The sequence below is a fragment of the Aotus nancymaae genome, unplaced genomic scaffold (assembly GCF_030222135.1).
Source record: "Aotus nancymaae isolate 86718 unplaced genomic scaffold, 86718_ANA_hifiasm-v0.15.2.pri h1tg000058l, whole genome shotgun sequence".
NCBI lineage: Eukaryota > Metazoa > Chordata > Mammalia > Primates > Aotidae > Aotus > Aotus nancymaae.
In genome coordinates this window covers 52,789,037-52,809,559 of record NW_026988472.1, presented here as the reverse complement: position 1 = coordinate 52,809,559, position 20,523 = coordinate 52,789,037, and the positions used below count along the sequence as shown (strand labels likewise).

General features: G+C 41.7%; 1 protein-coding gene across 2 annotated transcripts in view; it reads right to left on the bottom strand.

Moving 5' to 3' along the window:
* Window positions 1–346: 346 nt before the first annotated feature.
* NLGN4X (neuroligin 4 X-linked) overlaps window positions 347–20,523 on the bottom strand; it is a 340,751-nt gene continuing 320,574 nt past the window's right edge. For both annotated transcript variants that reach the window (XM_012434421.2, XM_012434423.3), the window contains exons 4-6: window positions 19,127–19,312; window positions 13,181–13,970; window positions 347–4,002 (exon numbers count right to left, since the gene is read on the bottom strand). In XM_012434421.2, the coding sequence (XP_012289844.1) occupies window positions 3,153–4,002; window positions 13,181–13,970; window positions 19,127–19,312 (1,826 nt within the window). In that variant the 3' untranslated portion in view covers window positions 347–3,152. The remainder of the gene's footprint in view (window positions 4,003–13,180; window positions 13,971–19,126; window positions 19,313–20,523) is intronic.

Below are 20,523 nucleotides of genomic sequence, written 5' to 3'. Positions count from 1 at the left end.
CTCTTGCTGTCACCTGAAGGTTTGCTCACGTAAGGCTCTCTATTTGAAAGTGTTAGGGTATTAGTATGTTGAACACAACTCAAAACACAGTGACGCAAGAATGAGCAGTGGTAGAAATAACTTGCAGACAGTGTCATCTCAGGAGCTTCACTAAACAGCGCTTAGTTTTCCAAAATCAGGCCAGCAGAGCCTCCTCAACAGTGCATCTTGCCAAAGCTAAAGAATCCAACCCACTACCAACTGATGTATCCGTTTGTAGATTATGTCAGACGCATCACTTAGCTTTTATAAAGAAAAAGGCATTCAAAGAACAAAAGCAAATAAAATACACCACCTACCAAGAAAGAATGAACGCATAATTATTTGCACAAAGCATTAGAAAATACTGTGATATTTTATTATTAAAAATGCTGCTGAAAAGTTTATACATATGTGTCCGGCCATATATATCTTCTAATATTACTTAAGGCAAAATAAAAAACAAAATTCCAAAATAATAACCCAAGGAACCATTAAACCCTGCGTGCCTTTTAAGATCAAGAATAAAAGCCTAGGAAAGGATCTTTTTTTCTTACTTTTTTTCTCATTTTTTTTCTTTTTTCTCTTTTTTATAGATAGCAAGTATATTTTTTCTCATAGAACTCTATGAAGATTCTATAACTTCTTTCCATGTAGAAATAAGATATCATTTAAGATGTACTAAATCACTTTTGATCATAATCCCCTGTAAAAGCTAAAGTTATTCACTTAACAGGAACTCTTTTATTCCGTATTCAAATGTCACAAGCCTGACGCGTTACTGTACATATTGCTAGCAGGAGACAACTGGAAATACTAAACAAATACTGGAATTCACGTTACAGACAGACGACACCAGCATGGATGCCACACATCACTTCCTTTGTAGTGTCACGGAGAGCCTATTTGTGGTTGCTCAGGTGGGGTCCTACATTGCTTGCAGAAATGACCCGATGATAGCTCTATGAAACAATGAATTGGGAATGAAATCTTACCATGTCACCTCTCTGTAGGAAAGAAATGTTGCTTCACATGTGCTAAGCTGAGATCATAATATTTCACATATTTATACACAGAGAATCACTCTCCAATTTAACCCAAGACAAGCAACAGGATTTGGGGGGTGATTTTTATGCATTTCTAAAAAACGCTTTTCTTTTTTCTAGAGCTCACTCTCAAACAGTGATATATCCCTAGAGTTTGAGTGTAGGGATTCAGTAATCAAAGGTTGTTATTGCAAAAGAGCCAGGCAGCTGGACGATTTTATGGGGAATGTCCACTTTAGCAGAGATATTTACGACTGGATTTCTAGAATAACTCACAATGGAGCCCAGGGACATGATCTTCAAATATCTTTGGCTACTCTTTCTTGGTAATGCAGTAATTTTTGAAAGACAAAATATAAAGTAACCATTGCTACCATGTTTCCTTCTACCTTATAATACTCAAAACTTTCCTGAAAATGAGAAGAGAAATGAGAAAATGACAAGCTGTCGGAAAGACAAATCACTGATCTCCAGGTCACCAATTTAAAATGGGTGAAAAATTTCCATTCAATGTCTTGTCAGTGAAGTTATCCTAATTTCCCAGAAAACCCATGCAAAGCAGTTTTAACGTTCTATCCTTTTCCCCCATTCTTCTATAATAGTCATTGTTTGGTGACCAGATACACACATCCACAAAAAGTGATATTTTCAGACAAGCATATGTTTTGTCCCATAAATAATATGAAAGATTTTTTAAAACTTGCTTACTGATAAATAAGGGACCAAGTGCTTAAACAAAAAGGAAAGACACATGTCTTCCTTCAATCTGATTAGCTAAGCTGAGCAGGTACTTCATCGGTCAAACCCTCCTGCAGCTGCTAGGGAACACAGAGCCGTATTTACTCCAAGGGGCATAGCCCCACCAAAGGCAAGCTTTCTTCTTTTTTTGGCAGGGCCCTGAAATGGGAAGCAACTCTTCCTAAACATATTCAAAGGGCCAGAGCTACAGAACGGGATTTGTCTTTTTTTTTCCCTACTCATTTCTTTGTGTGTGCATGTCTCTAATTCAACAAGCTGTAAATACACTCCACTTTGGGGACCCATCTCTGTGCTGCAATTTCATGAAGGCTAACATATACAAATCAAAGTTTTTCAAAACAGTGGTCTCCTAAGGATGCTCTTGCATGCACCTGTGCAACCTGACGGGGGAAATAGGCCACACAGACCTTCTGGGTCTTCTGTATGACATCACATCCTCCTACAAATGAAAATCTCATATAAGAAAATCCCATGTCTTTGTTTACCACAAGTAATTAAGAAGAAAAGCCTCTTTTGTTGGGGAGGAAACAGAGGTGATATGACTAATGTGTGTGTATATATATATATATATATATTTATATACATACAGAGCACAATGAAAAGCACAACCTTGCTAAAAGCTCTTTCAAACTGAAAACACCAATAAAAGCTTTTTTTCTTGTTTGTCTGCGTGTGTTTTTGTGTTTAAACTCACAGCTATATACATTTTTATTTTGTACAAAGTTTCTTAAATATAGTTCAGGCTGGCAAAACACCTCTTTGCACAGAACCGTACAGATTTCGCTGCATAGTCAATTCTTTTATTTTGACAATACATTTCTACGTTTCCTTCTCTCTGGATTACAGCTCCACGTGCTGGGCAAAAGCCCATAGACTCTTTCTTCCCTTAAGGAGAGCCATCCATTGTGTGGCCCAGAAAGAAATGTTTAAATTTCCATTGTAATTAAAAAATATTAAGTGTCCCTGGCTGAGTTCCGGAAGTGTCAGTTGCTTCCGTGATGTTGGAAACACCCAGGTCCTTGAAATGGTGATGTCCTAGTCACACGAAACATCGAAACATCGGGTGGAGTGGCCAAGATCTTAAAGCAGTATTGTAACAGAAATGTACACTTTTCACATTTCATAGGGTCAGAAGTTGATCTCGTAATACTGGAAAACGCCAATGAGAAGGGTGTACCGGGACGACGGGATGACTGGTTTTTTGCATTCTTGCCTTAAGTCAGCGGGAAAAGAATATTCGTGATTTGGAGACTTTCTTTCTCTGTTTCTTTATCTGTTGCGTGTTGCTGGGCTGGAGGGGCAGAGGGACAGGAGGGGAATGCCGCAAAGCTATACTCTAGTGGTGGAATGTCCGTGGGGTAAATTGGTACTGTTCTGCCCTCCGCTGAAGGTGTTGAAGGTGTGCAAAGGCTGCATCCCGGTCAGTGTGTTTGGAATCATGGTGATGGTGTTTGGCGTCATCAGCGGGATGTCATCTGGCGACCGGCGCAGCGTGAGGGTGTAGTCTGGTGGGCAGGTGAGCCTCAGCGTGTCGTGCGCCTGCAGCGACTCACACTCGTGATCGTGCTCCAGCTGCTTCATCTGCAGAGACATCATCTCTTCATTCTGGATGTGAGCGATATCATTTGTGGTGTTTCTCTGGGGACTGGGGCGCCTGTGAGTCTCATGGCGCCTCTTGTCCTTTTTGTAGTACAGCGCTGCGAAAGCCAAAATGTTGAGGAAGAGGAGCGACGCCCCGACGGCAATGGTGACGCTTAATTCGGTGGAATAATCCCGTTTGGTTTCAATGAGGACAGTTGTGTCCTCGGGCCCCGTTTTGTGAGGGTCCTTCGAGTGTTTGGGATTGTTGGCAGGAGTGATAGCTGGGCGTTTGGTGGTCGGCCATATCTTGGCGGGAGATCGCCGGGTACCATAGGGAAATGAGGTCATGTCTGGAGGAGGAACCTTTGTGGTTGTTGAAACATACTGGAATATCTCGTTCAGGTTGTGCAAATGAGGAACGAGTTCCAACCAGAAAGCCACTTTCGTTGCCCGGTAATGATCTCTCACTCTGGGTTTCAACCCAATATGCAGATAGAGCTGGTCTTTGGGATTATACTTGGACCAGGCCACTTCCTCAAAGCGGTTGGGTTTCGTGTGAATGAACTTGGTATCCTGTGGAACTGGTTGATTTGGATCACTGGGGATAGAAGGAAGAAAACAAGAAAGGTCATACTCTTCCATATTTGACATTAAAGTATCTTAAACCAATAAATCAGGAAGTTACAATCTGCTCTTCATGTATATTTATCAATGAGCACAAAACACACCAGCAGCGCAAGTGCATGCTGCTTTCATCCGACACGTGTCTACCATATTGTCTTTTCCTTTTAAAATTGCTCTTATTTTTCTTTTAAATATAAATCCTGAAAGCAGTATTATGGCACTTTTATAATAACATGTTTACTATTTTTCAAGGCATCAAATTATCTTCAAAAATAAAGGGAAAAAAGGAAAATGAAGTGTCTCTAGGAAAAATTTCAGTATTTCAAGTTTCACTCATTTTGAACTGTAAAACTCATCCAGGAGTGCTTTGCTCCAAAGGGATATTTGGCAATGTCTGGAGACATTTTGGTTTTCGTAGACAGAGGAAAGTTCCTGTGAAAGCTGGAGGTCAGGGATGCTCCTCAACACCCTCTGGTACACAGGAGAGATCCCCATAGCAAAGAAGGTATCTGGACCAAATGTTAACGGTATTGAGGTGGAGAAATTCTGATTAAGAAACTATTGTTCAAGAAATGGGCATTCTCTTTCTTGCTCAAGAATTACTGCCATGTGTGCACCTATGGAACAGTCTTACATGTTCTTCACATGTACCCCAAAACCTAAAATGCAATTAAAAAAAAGAATTGCTTTTGGAGTAAATGAATAGATGTTGCAGTTTTAGGAATGAAAATTGATATTAACAGTCAAAACAAAAATAGGCTTTATAATTACAAAATGTTTGTAAATAGACATATGCACCATTTGTTAGCTCTCTATTTGAAAGTAAAATACGTATGCATGTGGACACCTTTTGAAGACTGAGTCCAGAAAAGATGACAGCACACTATGTTAGTGTAAGAAGTTTGGTAAAATGGTGCATATAGTTATGGTGAGGTTAACATGCCTAAGATAAATAACACACCCAGAAGCAAGCTGAGGGCTATTACAGGTACTAACTTGTGCTTGGAAACTATGAGCCAAAGAATTAGCTGATTATTATTTGCACAAGTGGGCACAGGTAGAGGGAGAATCATACACATTTGGAGACAATTCATAAAACATAAAGCATTTAATAAACATCTTTGGAACCAACTCTTTTAAGATAACACTTCCCCTTCAAACAACAAGTGACCAAATTCTCATTTCTTCCTTTTTTTTTTTTGGGTTTATTTGTTATAAAAAAAGATTTGAGATTATGCATGGCAAAATGTTATCTAGTGGTTAGCACTGAGCATTAGATGTGATGTACAGACTCAGGCAAGCAGGGAGTTGCAACACCCTGATCGATGGCTCCAGGTTTAAGCTAAGGTCTATCTTCCAGGTAACTCCTCCTTGGCGGGACTTTTGTGAAGCTGCCTCCAACCACTGCATATTGGCCTGCATGGCAGAAGGCTGCAGGAGCAAGGAAGAGCATGTATCTAGCCATTACCAGACATTGTGTGGGATTCAAACAATATGCTTGATCCAGAGGTGCCACATGTGCTAAAGGCAGATTTTCTTCCCTCAATTTGAGTCTGTGGTGGTGGTAAAGGAAATCATTTCCCTGTATTCAACTTTCCGCAGCTCTGGAGAGTTAGCAGCTGTGAAATCTAGAGCAAGTTGTCCAGCCAGCATTGGCCTTAGCTTACGCCTCTGCATAGTGAATGAGAATATCAGGCTTTGAGGTAAGTAATGAAGGTTCAGAGAAAATGAAAACATGTCTGGCATATGGTAAGAATTCAGAAAATATGATCCCCTTTCTTCCAATATAAAAATTAGAACACCTACAATATTGCAAGGAAGGGAGAACTAGGGAGTGATATACTGTATATCAGAGTATATACTGTAATTCTGTATTACATACATAGTATATGAGTATATTGTATGTTACATAGTATATACATGTATACTACATATCACAGTTTATACTGTATACTAACTGTATACTATATGCAATATATATGTGTTTATATGTGTGTATATATGTGTGTATGTATCTATCTATAGATATAGCTGTAAGATGTATAATGTAATAGAGAAGAAAAAGAAAGTTGACCTCTACCTTTTAGTTGAATGTATGCTAACTGCTGTGCTTTCACCTTACTAAGATGGTGAGAACAAATATATATAATCTCATAGGTTCTAATACCATGACATTTCTTCTTTACTCATAAACAATACATTTGAAAAGTCTTCTGCTTTTTATCCATTATGCATGTATTCTTATATGGTTTTGAAAAAATGTTGGATTCAATGTAGCATCTCATGTTTCTTTTGCTTCTTTAAGCCTTCTGAAATAATTTTTAAATTTTCACTTATTTAATGTGTGTTGAAATAAAAATAAATGAATAAATATTTTAGGAAAAAATTTCCCAATATTTGTTACTGATTTTTAATATTCTAAAGAAATGAATGGAAGTGAAGATTCTTCCTTTTTTTTCCATGGATCCAATTTTACTGAATTGGTTCTATTAGATGTGTGGCAATCTCATCTATTAGGCAGTGAGCATCTCGGAAAAGGAGTATTCCGTCCGTGTTGGCTACTAGGCTATATTTGAAGGAATTCAGGGTATATTTGAGAGGTAAAGAAAACACATTTATTTTGTTCTCTAAGAGTAAAGCAGAGGATTTGGGAAATCCAGATAAGTGAGCTGCTGCCTGACAACAATCTGTCTATTAAAGATCTGGGAGACGTACACCCAGAATTCTTAAACCCAGTTAAACTTGTGGAGATTATGACAGCCCGAGTCATTCTCCCTTACCAAACCCTCCAGACAGTGAGATCTGGATGTGGGATATCAATGTTTTGTTTTTTAGACTTTATTCAGCATAAGAAGTGTTTAAACTCCTGTGAGTAAAATTAAAGATTGCAATGACTGAGGCTAGAAGCACAAGTTGTTCTCTCTAGCAAAATGCTCAATGCATGTCTTCCTCGTTATCCTCCAGCACTTAACACATCCATTTCCACCCGTCCTATTTTATTTGAAATGTAATTTTGGCAGCGGAGACTCAAGTGCCTAAGGTCTTGTTCATTTCTTTAGCTAGAGATGGATACAGTACTATGATTTCTGTAAAAATATCTGTGAATCCTCTCCGCTGTTCCTTTAAGTAGTACAGGTTTTCCTTATACCCAAAGCATTGTTAGCAGTTAATGATCTGTTACTAGTCTAGTTCATTATACAGTCAGTGATTCCTCTTAGGCACCAGGTGAGGATGTTCATTCATTCAGCTTAAAATCCTTTTTTGCTAATAAAGGTTGACTTTACAGCCAGAATTATGCTGCAACTCTCTGTAACCCATCCCCACTAAATACCTTACTGGGACCTCTTTCATTCCCAAAGAGTTAACAATGGTTGAATATAAGTTAATTATAGGATACAGCACATTCAAAAGCAGTGATGGCGTCTGATGCAAACAGCATAGAAATCGATCTGCTGTACAAACCCCAAACTTGATGGAACAACATAAAACAATCAAGATATGTGTTGATTTGATTTGCCATTACAAAAGCATCTTCTCATTTCTGACTACCAATACCACCTAAGGTCTTCTATTTTATATTATAATGCATCGTTTGGTTACTTCAAAGCACTGCCCTTTGTCATACCTTATAAAGAAACTAAGATTCCCCCACTTCTTTTTGTCCATCTCTTTCTAGACAGACCTCAAAATGAAAGAATCCTGGATCGATGAGCACTTGAATTTTATTGATCGGCTTGGACAAACCCCTTTTCTCCAATTCCCAAAATAATTTTAAAGGAAAAGGACTTTGATTCTCTAGAACCCTTTTCAAACCTTAGAGTTAGCGTTCACTTTTCCCTGACGCTGCTCCTCATTTCCAAAAACGGTGTCAATCTACCTTATTTCTCCAATGCCTCTCCATGCTTGGGCTTGCGCGGTTCTCTTCCAGCATGATTTTAGTACCCTGACCTGGACTAAACGTTGAAGCACCTCCTTGCTATGGAGGAGAATCCCCCTCAGGCACAGGCCTGGGCACCTACTTCCCTATTCAAAATAATAATACAAAAGTAATAGCAAGGATTACTGGAGGCCCTGGCATTCGCTGATTTTAACATCCTGTCTTGATGGAGGTTTTCATGGTGTAGAGCCTCCGCAGGGACTTCCTCCTCACTTCTACTATGTGTACTCACTGACTCTGCCTTTCTAAGATGGGCGAGCCCTCTCACCTAATGCTACCATGAAAACATAAAGGTGACATGGTTTGTAAGCAATGATCCAACTGTCCGTCCGTCCTTCCTTCTTTCTTTCCTCCTCTCCTCCCTTCTCTCCCTTTCCCTCTCTCCTTCCCTTCTTCCTCTCCTCTTCCATCCCTTTTTCTTTTTCCTCCCTCTTTCTTCCTCTCTCCTTCCCTTTCTTCTTCCTCTCCCTCCATTTTTTCCTTCCCTCCCTCACTACTCTTTCCTTTCTTCCTCTTCTTTCTCCCCCCTCCCTTCCTCTCTTCCCTCTTTTCTCTCACTTTCTTTCCTTTCCTTTTTACCCTTTCTTCCTTCCTCTTCCTTCTTCCCATCCCTTTCTTCCTTCGTCTTTTCCTTCCTTACCTCTCTCCCTCTCTCCTTCCTTCTCTTCCTTCCTTCTTTCCTTATCCCTTCCTGATTTATTTCCTTCCTTCCTCCTTTCTTCCATTCCTTTCTTGATTCCCTCCCTCCCTCCCTTCCACCTTCCTTCCTTCCTTCTCTCCCTCCCTCCCTTCATCACAATTCTTTCCTTCATTCCATCCCTTCTCCCTTTCTTTTTTCCAACATGCACGTCTGAACATCATTTTTCTGTTCTCATCCCAAATCCAAAGGTTTATGTATACCAGGTATATGTGCCTTCAAACCTAGACTAAAGGTCAAAACCATCTGCTTTGAGATGTCTGTATAGAGGCATCTCGACAAACATGTGTGCCATCAGGAGAGTGTGCTGTGTCTGCAGGTTTAGAACGCTTGACATGACACTCACTGAGAGTGGTAAAGCACGTCCTGGCACAATGCGATCCTCTCTCCACGGCACTGTGTAGTGACAGACATGCTGGGAGCTATTCTTGTTTCCTCCTGTCACCTCCAGTGCTGGAAGGGAACAGTGATGGTATGCAGAAATAAGCCCTCCTGTTCTCTGAGTCACTGCCTGAGTGTGTGCTCTGCAGAACTGCGTTAAACTTGGCAGCTCACACTGTGACAACAGATAAGGCACATTCCATGCTTTCTCCTTACGGTCATCGGGTTGGTTTGTTCTCTGCACCTGCTGACCAGGGAGTCCTCCGCTGCCCTGGACTGATCGGGCCACCACCCAATTTGCAATAAACAAATAACTAGCAACTGCAGCCGAAGCCGTCTTCATCCACTGACAAACACTAGCTCACCAGACTGTGCCTGACAGTGAAATTCCCCACTTCCTTCTTTTATGGGGCTGCCACGGAGGTGTGATCACTTCAACTATTTGTATTTGAATCCACACCTTGCATTTCACATGGGATGTAAGTTCTGAGTAATTTCCTTGAAGAATCATTTGAGTCATTCTGATACCTTTCCAATGAATTAAAAGAACTCACTGCATTAATATACTCAGTGTTATTTTAGGGACGTTTCCCACGGGTGGAAGAAACAAAAATAGAGGCTTCAGACGGACCAACGTTCAAGCTCTGGGTACCTCAATGAACTGTCTCTATCTGCAGCTCTTGATTTCAGTAGCATCAGAGCGTCTCTCCACGTTCTAGTGGTTATTCCTTCCTCATCTGCTCCAGTGATGTCAGGGCCTTCATGAAAGCTAGCAGCACCCTCAACACAGACCATGAATGGCAACATGGATGTATTCCCTAAACCCAGGGTGGAAATCACAGGCTCTGAGCTAAGTGATTTTAAGAAACAGATTCACGGTGTTGGAAAGCACTCAATAACAGAGAGATCACTGTAGTAGTCTCACGGCTCTCTCAGACCTTCATGATGTCTTGGGAAAAGCATCCAGTTGCTGCCAGCAGTGATAACCATCACCTCATGGAACTAATTAACTTCCTTTATCTTTTTCTGTTTTTTCCTTTTTTTAATAATGAGAGAGCCAGCCTCAGTCTCATAGCCTTCGGGAGTCAGGAAGAAAGAGCTAATGACAATTTAACAGCATTATTTAGATTTCACTATTGTTTTGATGGTTCTATAAAATGTATGAGGAATGATTCTAGATTTCCACTTAAGATAATCGTGTAAAGTGTATTTTCAAATTATGTAAGGAAGAAAAGAAAAAGCGTATGGTTTTAACAAAAGTAAGTAAATAGACTGTTTACAAAGTCAGTAATACATTTGTATGCCAATGCAGTGAAGATTGAATGAGCATGGCCCTTTTGGAAAACTCTCATGGAGGTCTTTAGGCTTCAGGAGGATGAAGTTCTCTGCAAGGGCAGGCACCGCCTATCTTAGTGCTGCCACAAAAGAGGGGCTGGCCCTGCCTTCACAGGATACTAGAGATGGAATACTGTCTGCCCGTAAATTAAGGTACGCTGAAGTCCTCATCCCAGCACCTCAGTATGTGAGCTTATTTGGAAAGAGGATAACTATAGATACAATTATTTATGTTAAGATGAGGTCATACTGGAGTAGAGTGAGCCTCTAATGCACCTTGGCAGACGCTCTTATTGAAGATGGCCACATGGAGACAGAGACACACAGGGAGGCCGCAAGACAAGAAAGACAGGGAGTGGAGGGTGCACCTGCAAGCCAGGAACGCCAAAGACTGCACCCAACCCCAGCAGCTACGAGGCAGCAAGGAAATGACCCCCTACAGCTTTTGGAGGAAAACTGGCCCTGTGAACACCTTCATTTGCGACTTCCGGTTTTATGAACTGTGAAACGATAAATTTCTGTTGTTGTAAGACACACAGGTTTTTATGCTTTTTTGTTTGTTTTTTTATAAAGACACAGGTTTCGCTCTGTCAGCCAAGTTGGAGTGCAGTGGTGCAAACATGGCCCACAGCAGCCTCGACCTCCTGTGCTGAAGTGATTCTCCTGCCTCAGCCTTCTGAGTAGCTGAGACTCTCAGCATATGCTACCATGCCCAGCTGAAGTTGTTTTCATTGTTTTGTAGAGAGAAACTCTCACTATGTTGCCCAGGCTGGTCTTAAACACTTGGCCTCCTCAGGCGATCTTCCCACCTCAGTCTCCCAAAGTGCTGGAGTAACAGGCATGAGCCACTGTGCCCAGCACAGACATACAGTTTTTGATACCATTTTGATAGTTTGTTCTTAACAGTAGCCCGAGCAAACTAATAAACAAGGTCTACTTAAAAAAAAGTATTAATTTGATTTCAATCATTTCTTCATAAAGAACCTTTGCGTAACAGATAAGCATCTCCACCAGATGGTCCCTTCTCCCTTCCCCTCCTGGTAGCCGTTCTCAGACCAAATCTACAAAGTCTCATTATTGAAAGTTGGTATCCAGATGATACATTTTCCACTCCAAAAACAGGCTGTATTTTGCCAAGAGCACAAAACATTCTTAAGCCACGCCCCACCCAAGCCACTTAGGAATCCTTGTACAGTATGCCAGCTGCTAAACACCTAGGCCTTGAAACCACTGGTATCCCCAGATCTTCTCAGGATTACAGGGTCACTGCAGTCTCAGAGCCTCACTCCGCATGGGGAGATTGACCCTCCCTGGGTGACATGCGTATCTCACTCTCATTCACTGTAAAGAGGTGCAGGGTGGATGATGGAGGCACACAAGGGCAGAACAGAATGATACCCCATCCACTTCCACAGTTACATTATCAGACAAGACAAAATGAAAAGATGCCACAATGACTGGAGCTATTTAGGATGTTTCGGGTTCTTTTCTCCCATGGTTTGCAAAGAATCCTCTTAGCAGAATATTGGCAGACTCTGTTGTATGTGTGCTTTTTGTGTATTTTATATTTTCTAGTATATTTAGGCCAATAAATAAGCTTTCCTGTGAGATACACATGTATGTTTGCATGTGTGTTTATATATGCATTCCATATAGCAATATGATACAAATATATTTTCATTTGCTCTCTCTATATATAGCTATTTATATAGTAAAGAAAATACATATATATATGTATTTGTATATTGTATATATCTTTGTATTTGTATATATAGTATATTTGTTTATATTTGTATATATAAAAATATTTTTCTGTATTTTATATATATACAAATACAAATATATATGTACTATACATAATACATATGGGAATATCTATATTTATATATGTATATTAAATATATATAGGAATACATATTTATATTTCTGTATACTTATGGTATTTGTTTTCATTCCTATGGCCAGGCGATCAACACAGTTCCCCAAGTGGTAGGTGTGCTGTGATATCCTTACAATTTATCTAAAGAGAAATGGTTGAAATTAGGTGTGACGGCTCACACTTGTAGTCTCAGCACTTTGGGAGGCTGAGGTGGGAAGATCGCTTGAGCCCAAGAGATTGAGACCAGATCGGGTGACATAGAAAACCCTGTCTCTAACAAAGTAAAGTTTTCTGCGTATGGTGGTATGCACCTGTAGTCCCTGCTATTCAGAAGGTTGAGGTGGGAGGATCCCTTGATCCCAGGAGTTTGAGGGCAGCCTGGGCAACACAGCAAACCCTGTCTCTACAAAAATTCATGTGAGGGCATTTTGGTGCATCCCTGTAGTCCCAGCTACTCGAGAGGCTGAGGCAGGAGGACGGCTTGAGCCCAGGAGTTCAAGGCTGCAGTGAGCTACTGTTGCATCACTCCACTCCACTGTGGGCAACGGAGTGAGCCTGCGTCTCTAAAACAACAATAAGAACAACAAACAAACCGTTTGATCAGCTATTATCAGAACTGTCATGTATGTGTGAGTCCTGCACTCGTAGGTAGGAACTCTGGAATTTCCAATGGGCCATCAGAACTCTAGTAAAAATCTGGTTTGACAGTAAAGTGTTTTGCTTCTAGAACATTTGAGGAGTAAAGAAAACAATGAGTTCCCATAGACAGTGGGCTGCCTGTTACTGCTGTGTATGTGTGTGTCTGTGTGCGTACGTGTGTCCCTGCGTGTGTGCTCCTGCACATGCCGGTAGAACCAACACCTGTACTGAGGACCCAAATGAGTGACGGGGACAGCGCGACCCTGACCCGAAGAGGCACGTACCCAGTTTTGGCGAAGTTCGTCCAGTAGGTCATGACCACGGCGCTGAGCATGACGTCGTTCTTGGAGAAGTTACAACTGAAGAGCTCGGTGGGGCCGATCATGGGGACGCCGAAGACATAGGGGACCTCGTCGCCATGGGCCGAGTCTGCCCAGCTGGGCTTCATTTCGCTTTGGCAGTGATGATAGAAGGCATAGAAGTAGGTGGGGGAGCCGTACTGCGCGTGCAGGTCGGCGGTGGCCACGGCGGGGGCCACCCACTGGTGGTCAGTAAAGAGAGCCACCAGAGTCTTCCGCCGCGTCTCCGGGTTTTCCTTATCCGCCCAGTCTGTGTACATGAACTTGATAGTCTCCCGCAAAGTGTCTTTCCCTTCAGGATAGCCGTAAAGGTTGTCCACGAAGTTGGACACGGAGAAGTCAAAGTCATTGGGCGTCACACCGTCCTCATTGTCCACGATGCCATCCACGAACTTCAAGCCTTCCCCTTGGTTGACGCCCAGCATGATGTCATAGTTGAGGAACTCGCCTTGCTCCATCAGGATCTGGGGGTCGTCTGGGATGACGTCGCCGTCGATCACGGGCCCGAAGGCTATGTGGTAGGTGGCTGGGGTGATGGTCTGCTGGATGAGCTCCTTGTAGTTCTTGTTCCGCAGGCATTCTACCATGTCCGTGGTGTCCAGCATGTTGCAGCCGACCTTGTCTGCCAATATCCGAGTGTACTTGGCCGGCTGGTAGTTCACTGCCCAGCTGGACAGGGCGGTGCCGCTCTGAATGATGGCCTTCTGGAAGAGACCTGCAGGTGCAAAATTGTGGACATGCAAATGAAAACCCGCAGGACAGAAACGCAGCTTTTACTGAGCAATGAAGGCTGTGATTGTCTCTCAGGCATGTGAATTTCTGGATGTAGCAGCATTCAGCTCTGTCAGGGGCCCTTTTACCCATTTTCATTTCGATTCCCCTTTCCCTCCTCCCCTGAACATTCATTTTACAGAAGGTTATTCTACACACACACACACACTCACATACGAGTTTAAGAAAATGAAACCACATTGTCACTGTTCCTGCACTGGTAAAACACATGCGACTTCATTTTCCATCCACAATTTAGCGTCGTTTTTGCTTCCTTGCCTCCAGATGCCGTATATAAAAACTAAAACAGAAACTGCATTACCCTTTTCCAAGAAAAAAATCCTTTAAACTAGTAAATGGCCAAAGGCCCTCTTGTCTCACAAGCAAAACCAGGTATGTCTTCATTATGGGAAAAAGATAAATCCACTTGAATCAACTTCAGAGTGCTAATTCAGGAATACATTTCTATTTCTACCTTAAGTCTTATAAATATAAGATTTGGCCATTAAAATAAATACATTGAGTTAGCTATACCTAAAGAAATCCTCAACTGGGTACCTAAGTAAGAAGTAATTTCTTTAAGTCACTTCCTCCAAAACTACATCCATTGGAAACTCACAGATGTGTATATTTTATTTCATCACATATAAAAAATGCTCCACTTGGTGAGAAACTCGAAAAAGCATTGGCAATTTTAGGAGTAAAATTCTGTGTAGCTTAAAATTCTCCATCAGCTCAGTCTACTATACAAATGTCCAGAAGTAGAAAACCTGTGTTTTTAACCATGACAGGACAAGAGACGGCGGGCTGTAAAAATCACAGCATTCTGTTTACAATTGCTTCCTGCCATTTCCGTGAAGCCCTGCCTGAGACGGGTACTAAAGAATAAGGCATTCAGCTGCGAGTCCAGAAGTTCATGCCCTGTCAATTTTTAAGGTCACAGAAGCAATCAAATATGAGGAAAACATCACTGTCATCAGGAAGATGTGATTTTAAAGACTGGAGGATTGCCCAATGATGACACACAGGTCTGCCAGCTGAAAGCAATATGGCTTTGACCACTATGTCGTCAAAGCCATCTCGGGAACGTTTGTCAAAAATGTGCAAGTATTTACTTGAGTGCTCGGCTCTGAAGATTATTTTAAATTGTCCAAAAAAAACCCAAAGTCAATATGTAATCTACTGGATACTTTCATTATTTAAAACACTCAGAATTGGAAAAAGAAATGTTGTGAGACGTTCCTTTCCTGCCCTTCTCATAACTACTGGGAATAATTTAGGTAGCAGTGTATATATAAGTAACATACATAAAACATTTATTTGTATGTTAGGGAAGTAATATAACTCCTGATAAGATTAAAATACTTGGATAATGAAAAAAAATCATCCGTAATTCATACTTTAAAGCACAACTCACCTCAGCATAATGAGTATGCTAGGAATTCACATAATTCTTAGCTCTTTCTCCCCCATTCAAAAATCTGTTTTGCATAGCTGAGCCTGATATTTATATAGCTGTCTACACTGTGTTTTTCCTGCTGTTCGTATATCTTAGGTAAATCCTTAAATTATTATTCTTTTGAGTAAATACATACGGTTCATTATAACTTTCCTCTCCTTTTGATCTTGTAGCTTTTCATTTCATTCTTTGCTATGATAATAATATTGGGGTGAATATTTTCATAAAACTATCTCTTTCCACGTGTACTTTGTCTTCATTAGACTAGATAATCAGGCAAGAAATGCCTAAGGCAAAGTCTGGGTATTTTTTTTATTTTTATTTCAGACAGGGTATCACTCTGCCACCCAAGCTGGAATGCAGTGACACGATCTGGGCTTGCTGCAGCCTCTAGCTTCCAGGCTCAAATGATCCTTCCACCTCAGCCTCCCAACTAGCTGGGACTACAGGTGTGTCTCTTTTTTGCAGAGATGGGGTTTTGCCATATTGCCCAGGCTGGTCTTGAATTCCTGGACTCAAGCAATCCATCCACCTTGGCCTCCCAAATTGCTGGGATGATAGGCTGTTTAGAAGCACTGCCTTGCAGAAATGACCGATGCAAAGGTGTTGTTGCAGATGATAATAATTTCCAACCTGTTCACTTAAATAATTAACACTTTCCTCCGATTAGTGTGGCTTAAACGTGTTTGATTACTCCTAAAGTTGGTTCTGTTTTCTAAATCTACAACTGTGACTCTATCAACTGAGAAAAGTGAAAATCTAGGTATTTTCAAAAATTACTTAGAAATCTCTATACCAAATGGTTCATCAGATTATTCACTTTTCCTGTTTTTAAAATAAAGTTAATACAAATATGAGCCTTTCCTCTTATCAGCACTAGTAAGAGGTCAAAGGCCATTTGGTCTCATGGGCAAAACATTAGGAACTAAAAACTCAAAGAACTCAGAGTTTGGAGGATTTTAGGAAATCCTCATCCATCCTGTCTTGCTAATGAAGACAATCAGGAGCATAGTGATCCAGAAACTTGTCCAGATGTTGCAGGAAGTTAAGAAAGTCCTGCAGTTACTTTAAAGAAAGATACTTAATTGTATGTATGTATATATGTATGTATGTATGTATTTTGAGACAGAGTCTCACTCTGTCACCCAGCCTGGAGTACAGTGGCACCTCACAGCTCACTGCAGCCTCAACATCCCTGTCTCAAGCAATATTCCCACCACAGCCTAACAAGTAACTGGGACCACAAGCATGAGCCACCAGGCCCAGCTGATCTTTATTTTTATACAAATGGGGTCTCACTATGTTGACCAGGTTGGTCTCAAACTCTTGAGCTCAAGTCATCCTCCTCCCTCAGCCTCCCAAAGTGCTGGGATAACAGCCATGAGCCACCATACCCAGCTGATAACTTTAAAAATAAAAATTCTGGAGGTCGAGCTGCATGGATCACTTGAGGTCAGGAAGTTCGAGACCAGCCTGGCCAACATAGTGAAACCCTATCTATTCTAAAAATACAAAAATTAGCTGGGCACAGTGGTGGGCGCCTGTAATCCAAGATACTCGGGAGGCTGAGGCAGGAGAATTGCTTTGAACTCAGGAGGTGGAGGTTGCGATGAGCCAAGATTGTGCCACTGCACTCCTGCCTGGGCAACACAGTGAGACTCCATGTCAAAAAAAAAAAATCCATTAAGGTTTTGAGTACTTCAGATGTAAACGGTCCAGTCAGTATGGTGGCATTCTGAAGACCAGTGGTGACACAGAACAAATTACAAAGCTGTCTTGATGATTGAGATGGCTTTATGAATATTCATTTGCAACTGGCCAGGTCACCCAGGGCTGGATCTGCTCTGCAGATTTTCCTCCTTCTTCCTTTTAGGCCACAGCTGAGGATTTGTGATCCTGCTTCCAGAACCAATTGCCTCAAATTCCTGTGGCCTCCCCTTTGAAGTCTCTCATCTGATACTGTAGGGTGCCTCCCTCACCAAGGGACAGCAGGGAATCCCACTGAGTGAGCCTCCGGGGAAAGTATCAGGCATTCTGGTGGGGCTCAGGGGTGTGGCTGCCTATGCTGACCACTGCTAAGGCAGCATAACCATCTACTGCTTAGATGTCCAAACGCACATCTGGTTGGGTATGGTTGCCTATGCTGACTACCATGTCCAAATGCACGTCTGGTTGAGGTAACATGATGCACATGTTTTTGCGGTTTCCCCTTTCTCTGCTTGGCAGACAGCAGTTTTCTACAGGTTATTAGCAGGGCCCCAGGGAGAGTTTGGAGCTTCCTTCGGGACAAGCAGAGGACCTCATGCTGACTAACCCAGGAAGGAGGTCCTTCCTAAAAGTCATATTTGCAGGAGAGAGAGAGAGAAAGAGACAGACAGAGAGAGAGAGAGAGAGAGAGAGAGAGAGAAAGAGAGAGAGAGGAAAGCAAACTGTAGAAACTTCCAAGTGCCTCATGCTGACATGACCAGCTAGGAGGTCCTTTGCTGAAAGTCATATTTGCAGGAGAGGAAGAAAGGGAAGAAGGGAGAGAGAGAGAGAGAAAGAAACAAAGAGAGACAGAGCGAGTGGGGGGAAAGGGAGACAGGAAAGGAGGTAGTGAGGATGAGAGTGGGAAGACAGAAGGAGAGAGAGGAAGAGAGAGAAAGAGAGAAGGGGAGAAAGACAGGGAGAGAGAGGAGGGGGGACAGTGTGAGGGAGAGAGAGAGGGGAGAGACAGAGGAAAAGAGAGAGGGAGTGGGAGAGAGGGAGGAAGATACACGGAGAGAGACACACAGACAGGAAGAAAGAGGGAGAGAGAAGAGTGAGGGAAGAGAGAGGGAGGGAGACAGTCAGGGAGAGAGACACTGTTCCTCTGGGTAGAATCTATTGCTACCCACAATCTACTTCTACATGAATCTACCAGACATGCTTTAATATTTCCAGAAGATTTAAAGAATTAATACGAATTAGAGAATGACTTCTAAAAAAACATGTGGCTAAAAGCCCTGATGATTACAAAACCTGTACACCTGCATCCCTCACGGACACACTGTCTCTCTTCCATATTACTTTACTAAGTTGTAGCTAGGAGTTAATAAAATTTCAAATAGTCAAATACAGTCAGAATGGCAAAAGAAACAAATGTCAGGACTTTCAAAGTACTTATTTTGTTCCAATCATTGTAACCAACACCTAACTGTCACACATTTAAATTAGGAGAAAAATATTGCTGACCAAGCATGGTGGCTCACATCTATCATCCCAATACTTTGGGAGGCCAAGGCAGGAGGATCACTTGAGCCCAGGAGTTTGAGACCAGCCCAGGAAAATGGCAAGGCCACTTCTCAATAAAATTTTTAAAAGATTAGCCAGCAGTCCTAGGTATTCAGGAGGCTGAGATGGGAGAAGCCTTATGCCCAGGAGTTGGAAGCCACAATGAGCTATGATTGTGCCACTGCACTCCAGCCTGGGTGACAGAGTAAATGGAAAAACAGCTGAATTAAAAGACATGAAGACAGATTCATTTGACCTTTTGGGCATTTTCTGTTGCAATTTCCAGAGTGACTTTTTGCAACCTGGACATGCATCTCAGATAGGAACTATGACCATTCATTTCTTGGTTCGAGGCACTTGCCTGCCCACCCTGGGGACACCCTTATTACCTTCTGAGTAGTGGGACAGGGTCAACAGGCTGACACAGGAGGCCCCAGCCCCCGAGCCAAAGATGGTCACACGCTTGGGGTCCCCGCCAAAGGCTCCCACATTCTCCTCAATCCAGCGCAGTGCTTGAATCTGATCCAGGAGCCCATAGTTGCCTTTTGCTGCTTGGTCACCGGTACTTAAAAACCCTACAAAAGAACACAGGACATTTTTGGCGGTCAAATATAAAAAGTGCATACACATCTCCGCTATTTGAAAAGATACCTTGTAGCTTGCCTTCTTTATTGTCTCTTTCCTCAACCCTCACCCCCACAAATTAGAGGAAAAACCAAAGAAAAACTTTTGTGGCAAAAATAAATATATAAATAATGGTTACTGTTTAGGTTGACATTATGATACCACGTCATTTCAGGGTATATATGTGGCTAATATAGAAGACAAAATGAATTCAAAATATTAATAACCTGAAGCAATCCCAGAAGATGTTGTAAATTTTATTAGATTCAAGGTATCATTACTATGCACATTTTCTTTCTTTTTTTTTGAAAAATGCAACAAACTCCTACAAGAAATTTTCCAGGGAAGAAAGTACATGTCGGCGGGGTGGGGGGGGGGGGGCGGGTGTAAGTGCACATGTGTGTCTGTGTCTAAAAATATGTGCATGTATACAAAAGAAGTGCACATCGGTTTTTCTCACTGAACTAGTTATTAACATTTTATTTTAACTCCTTTTAATGCTTAAGAATCAAAGTAAGTTACAGGCATCACCAGATCTCACTCATAAACAGTATGCACCTCTATTTTCCTACACAGCAAAAATATTAGTTACATACAAAAAATTGTAATTATTGAACCTCAGCAAAAAGCTAATGAATATTCACATCTCCCCAACTGTTCCCAAAATATCAGGAGCTGGCCCTGATTACCAGCCATTATTCTAGAGGTCACAAGATTTGCAACTTTCCCAATCACTAGAAGCTAAAATTTGCCTTTAAAACTTTTATTTTAGGTTCAGGGGGACACCTATAGGTTTATTATGTAGGTAAATTCCATGTCATGGGGGCTTGATGTAGAGATTATTTCATTACCCAGGTAATAAGCATTTTGCAGACTGGCCTTTTGAGATGTCTTTTCAGGCTTCTGCATTTCTGACAACTGATTGGTCCCACTGGAACCAGTGACTCCTCTGTGTCCCCATATAGAGGCAGACTCAGAGCACTAGAACTGTTTTCCACACCCCTGTCATTGCATCCCCAACCAATCAGCAGTACTCATTCCCTAGCCCCTGTCTGCCAAACTATTCTTGAAAAACCCAAGCCTCCAAATTTTGGGGAAGGCTGATTTGAGTAATAATAAAACTCCAGTCTGCAATTTAGCCAGATCTGCATGAATTAAATGC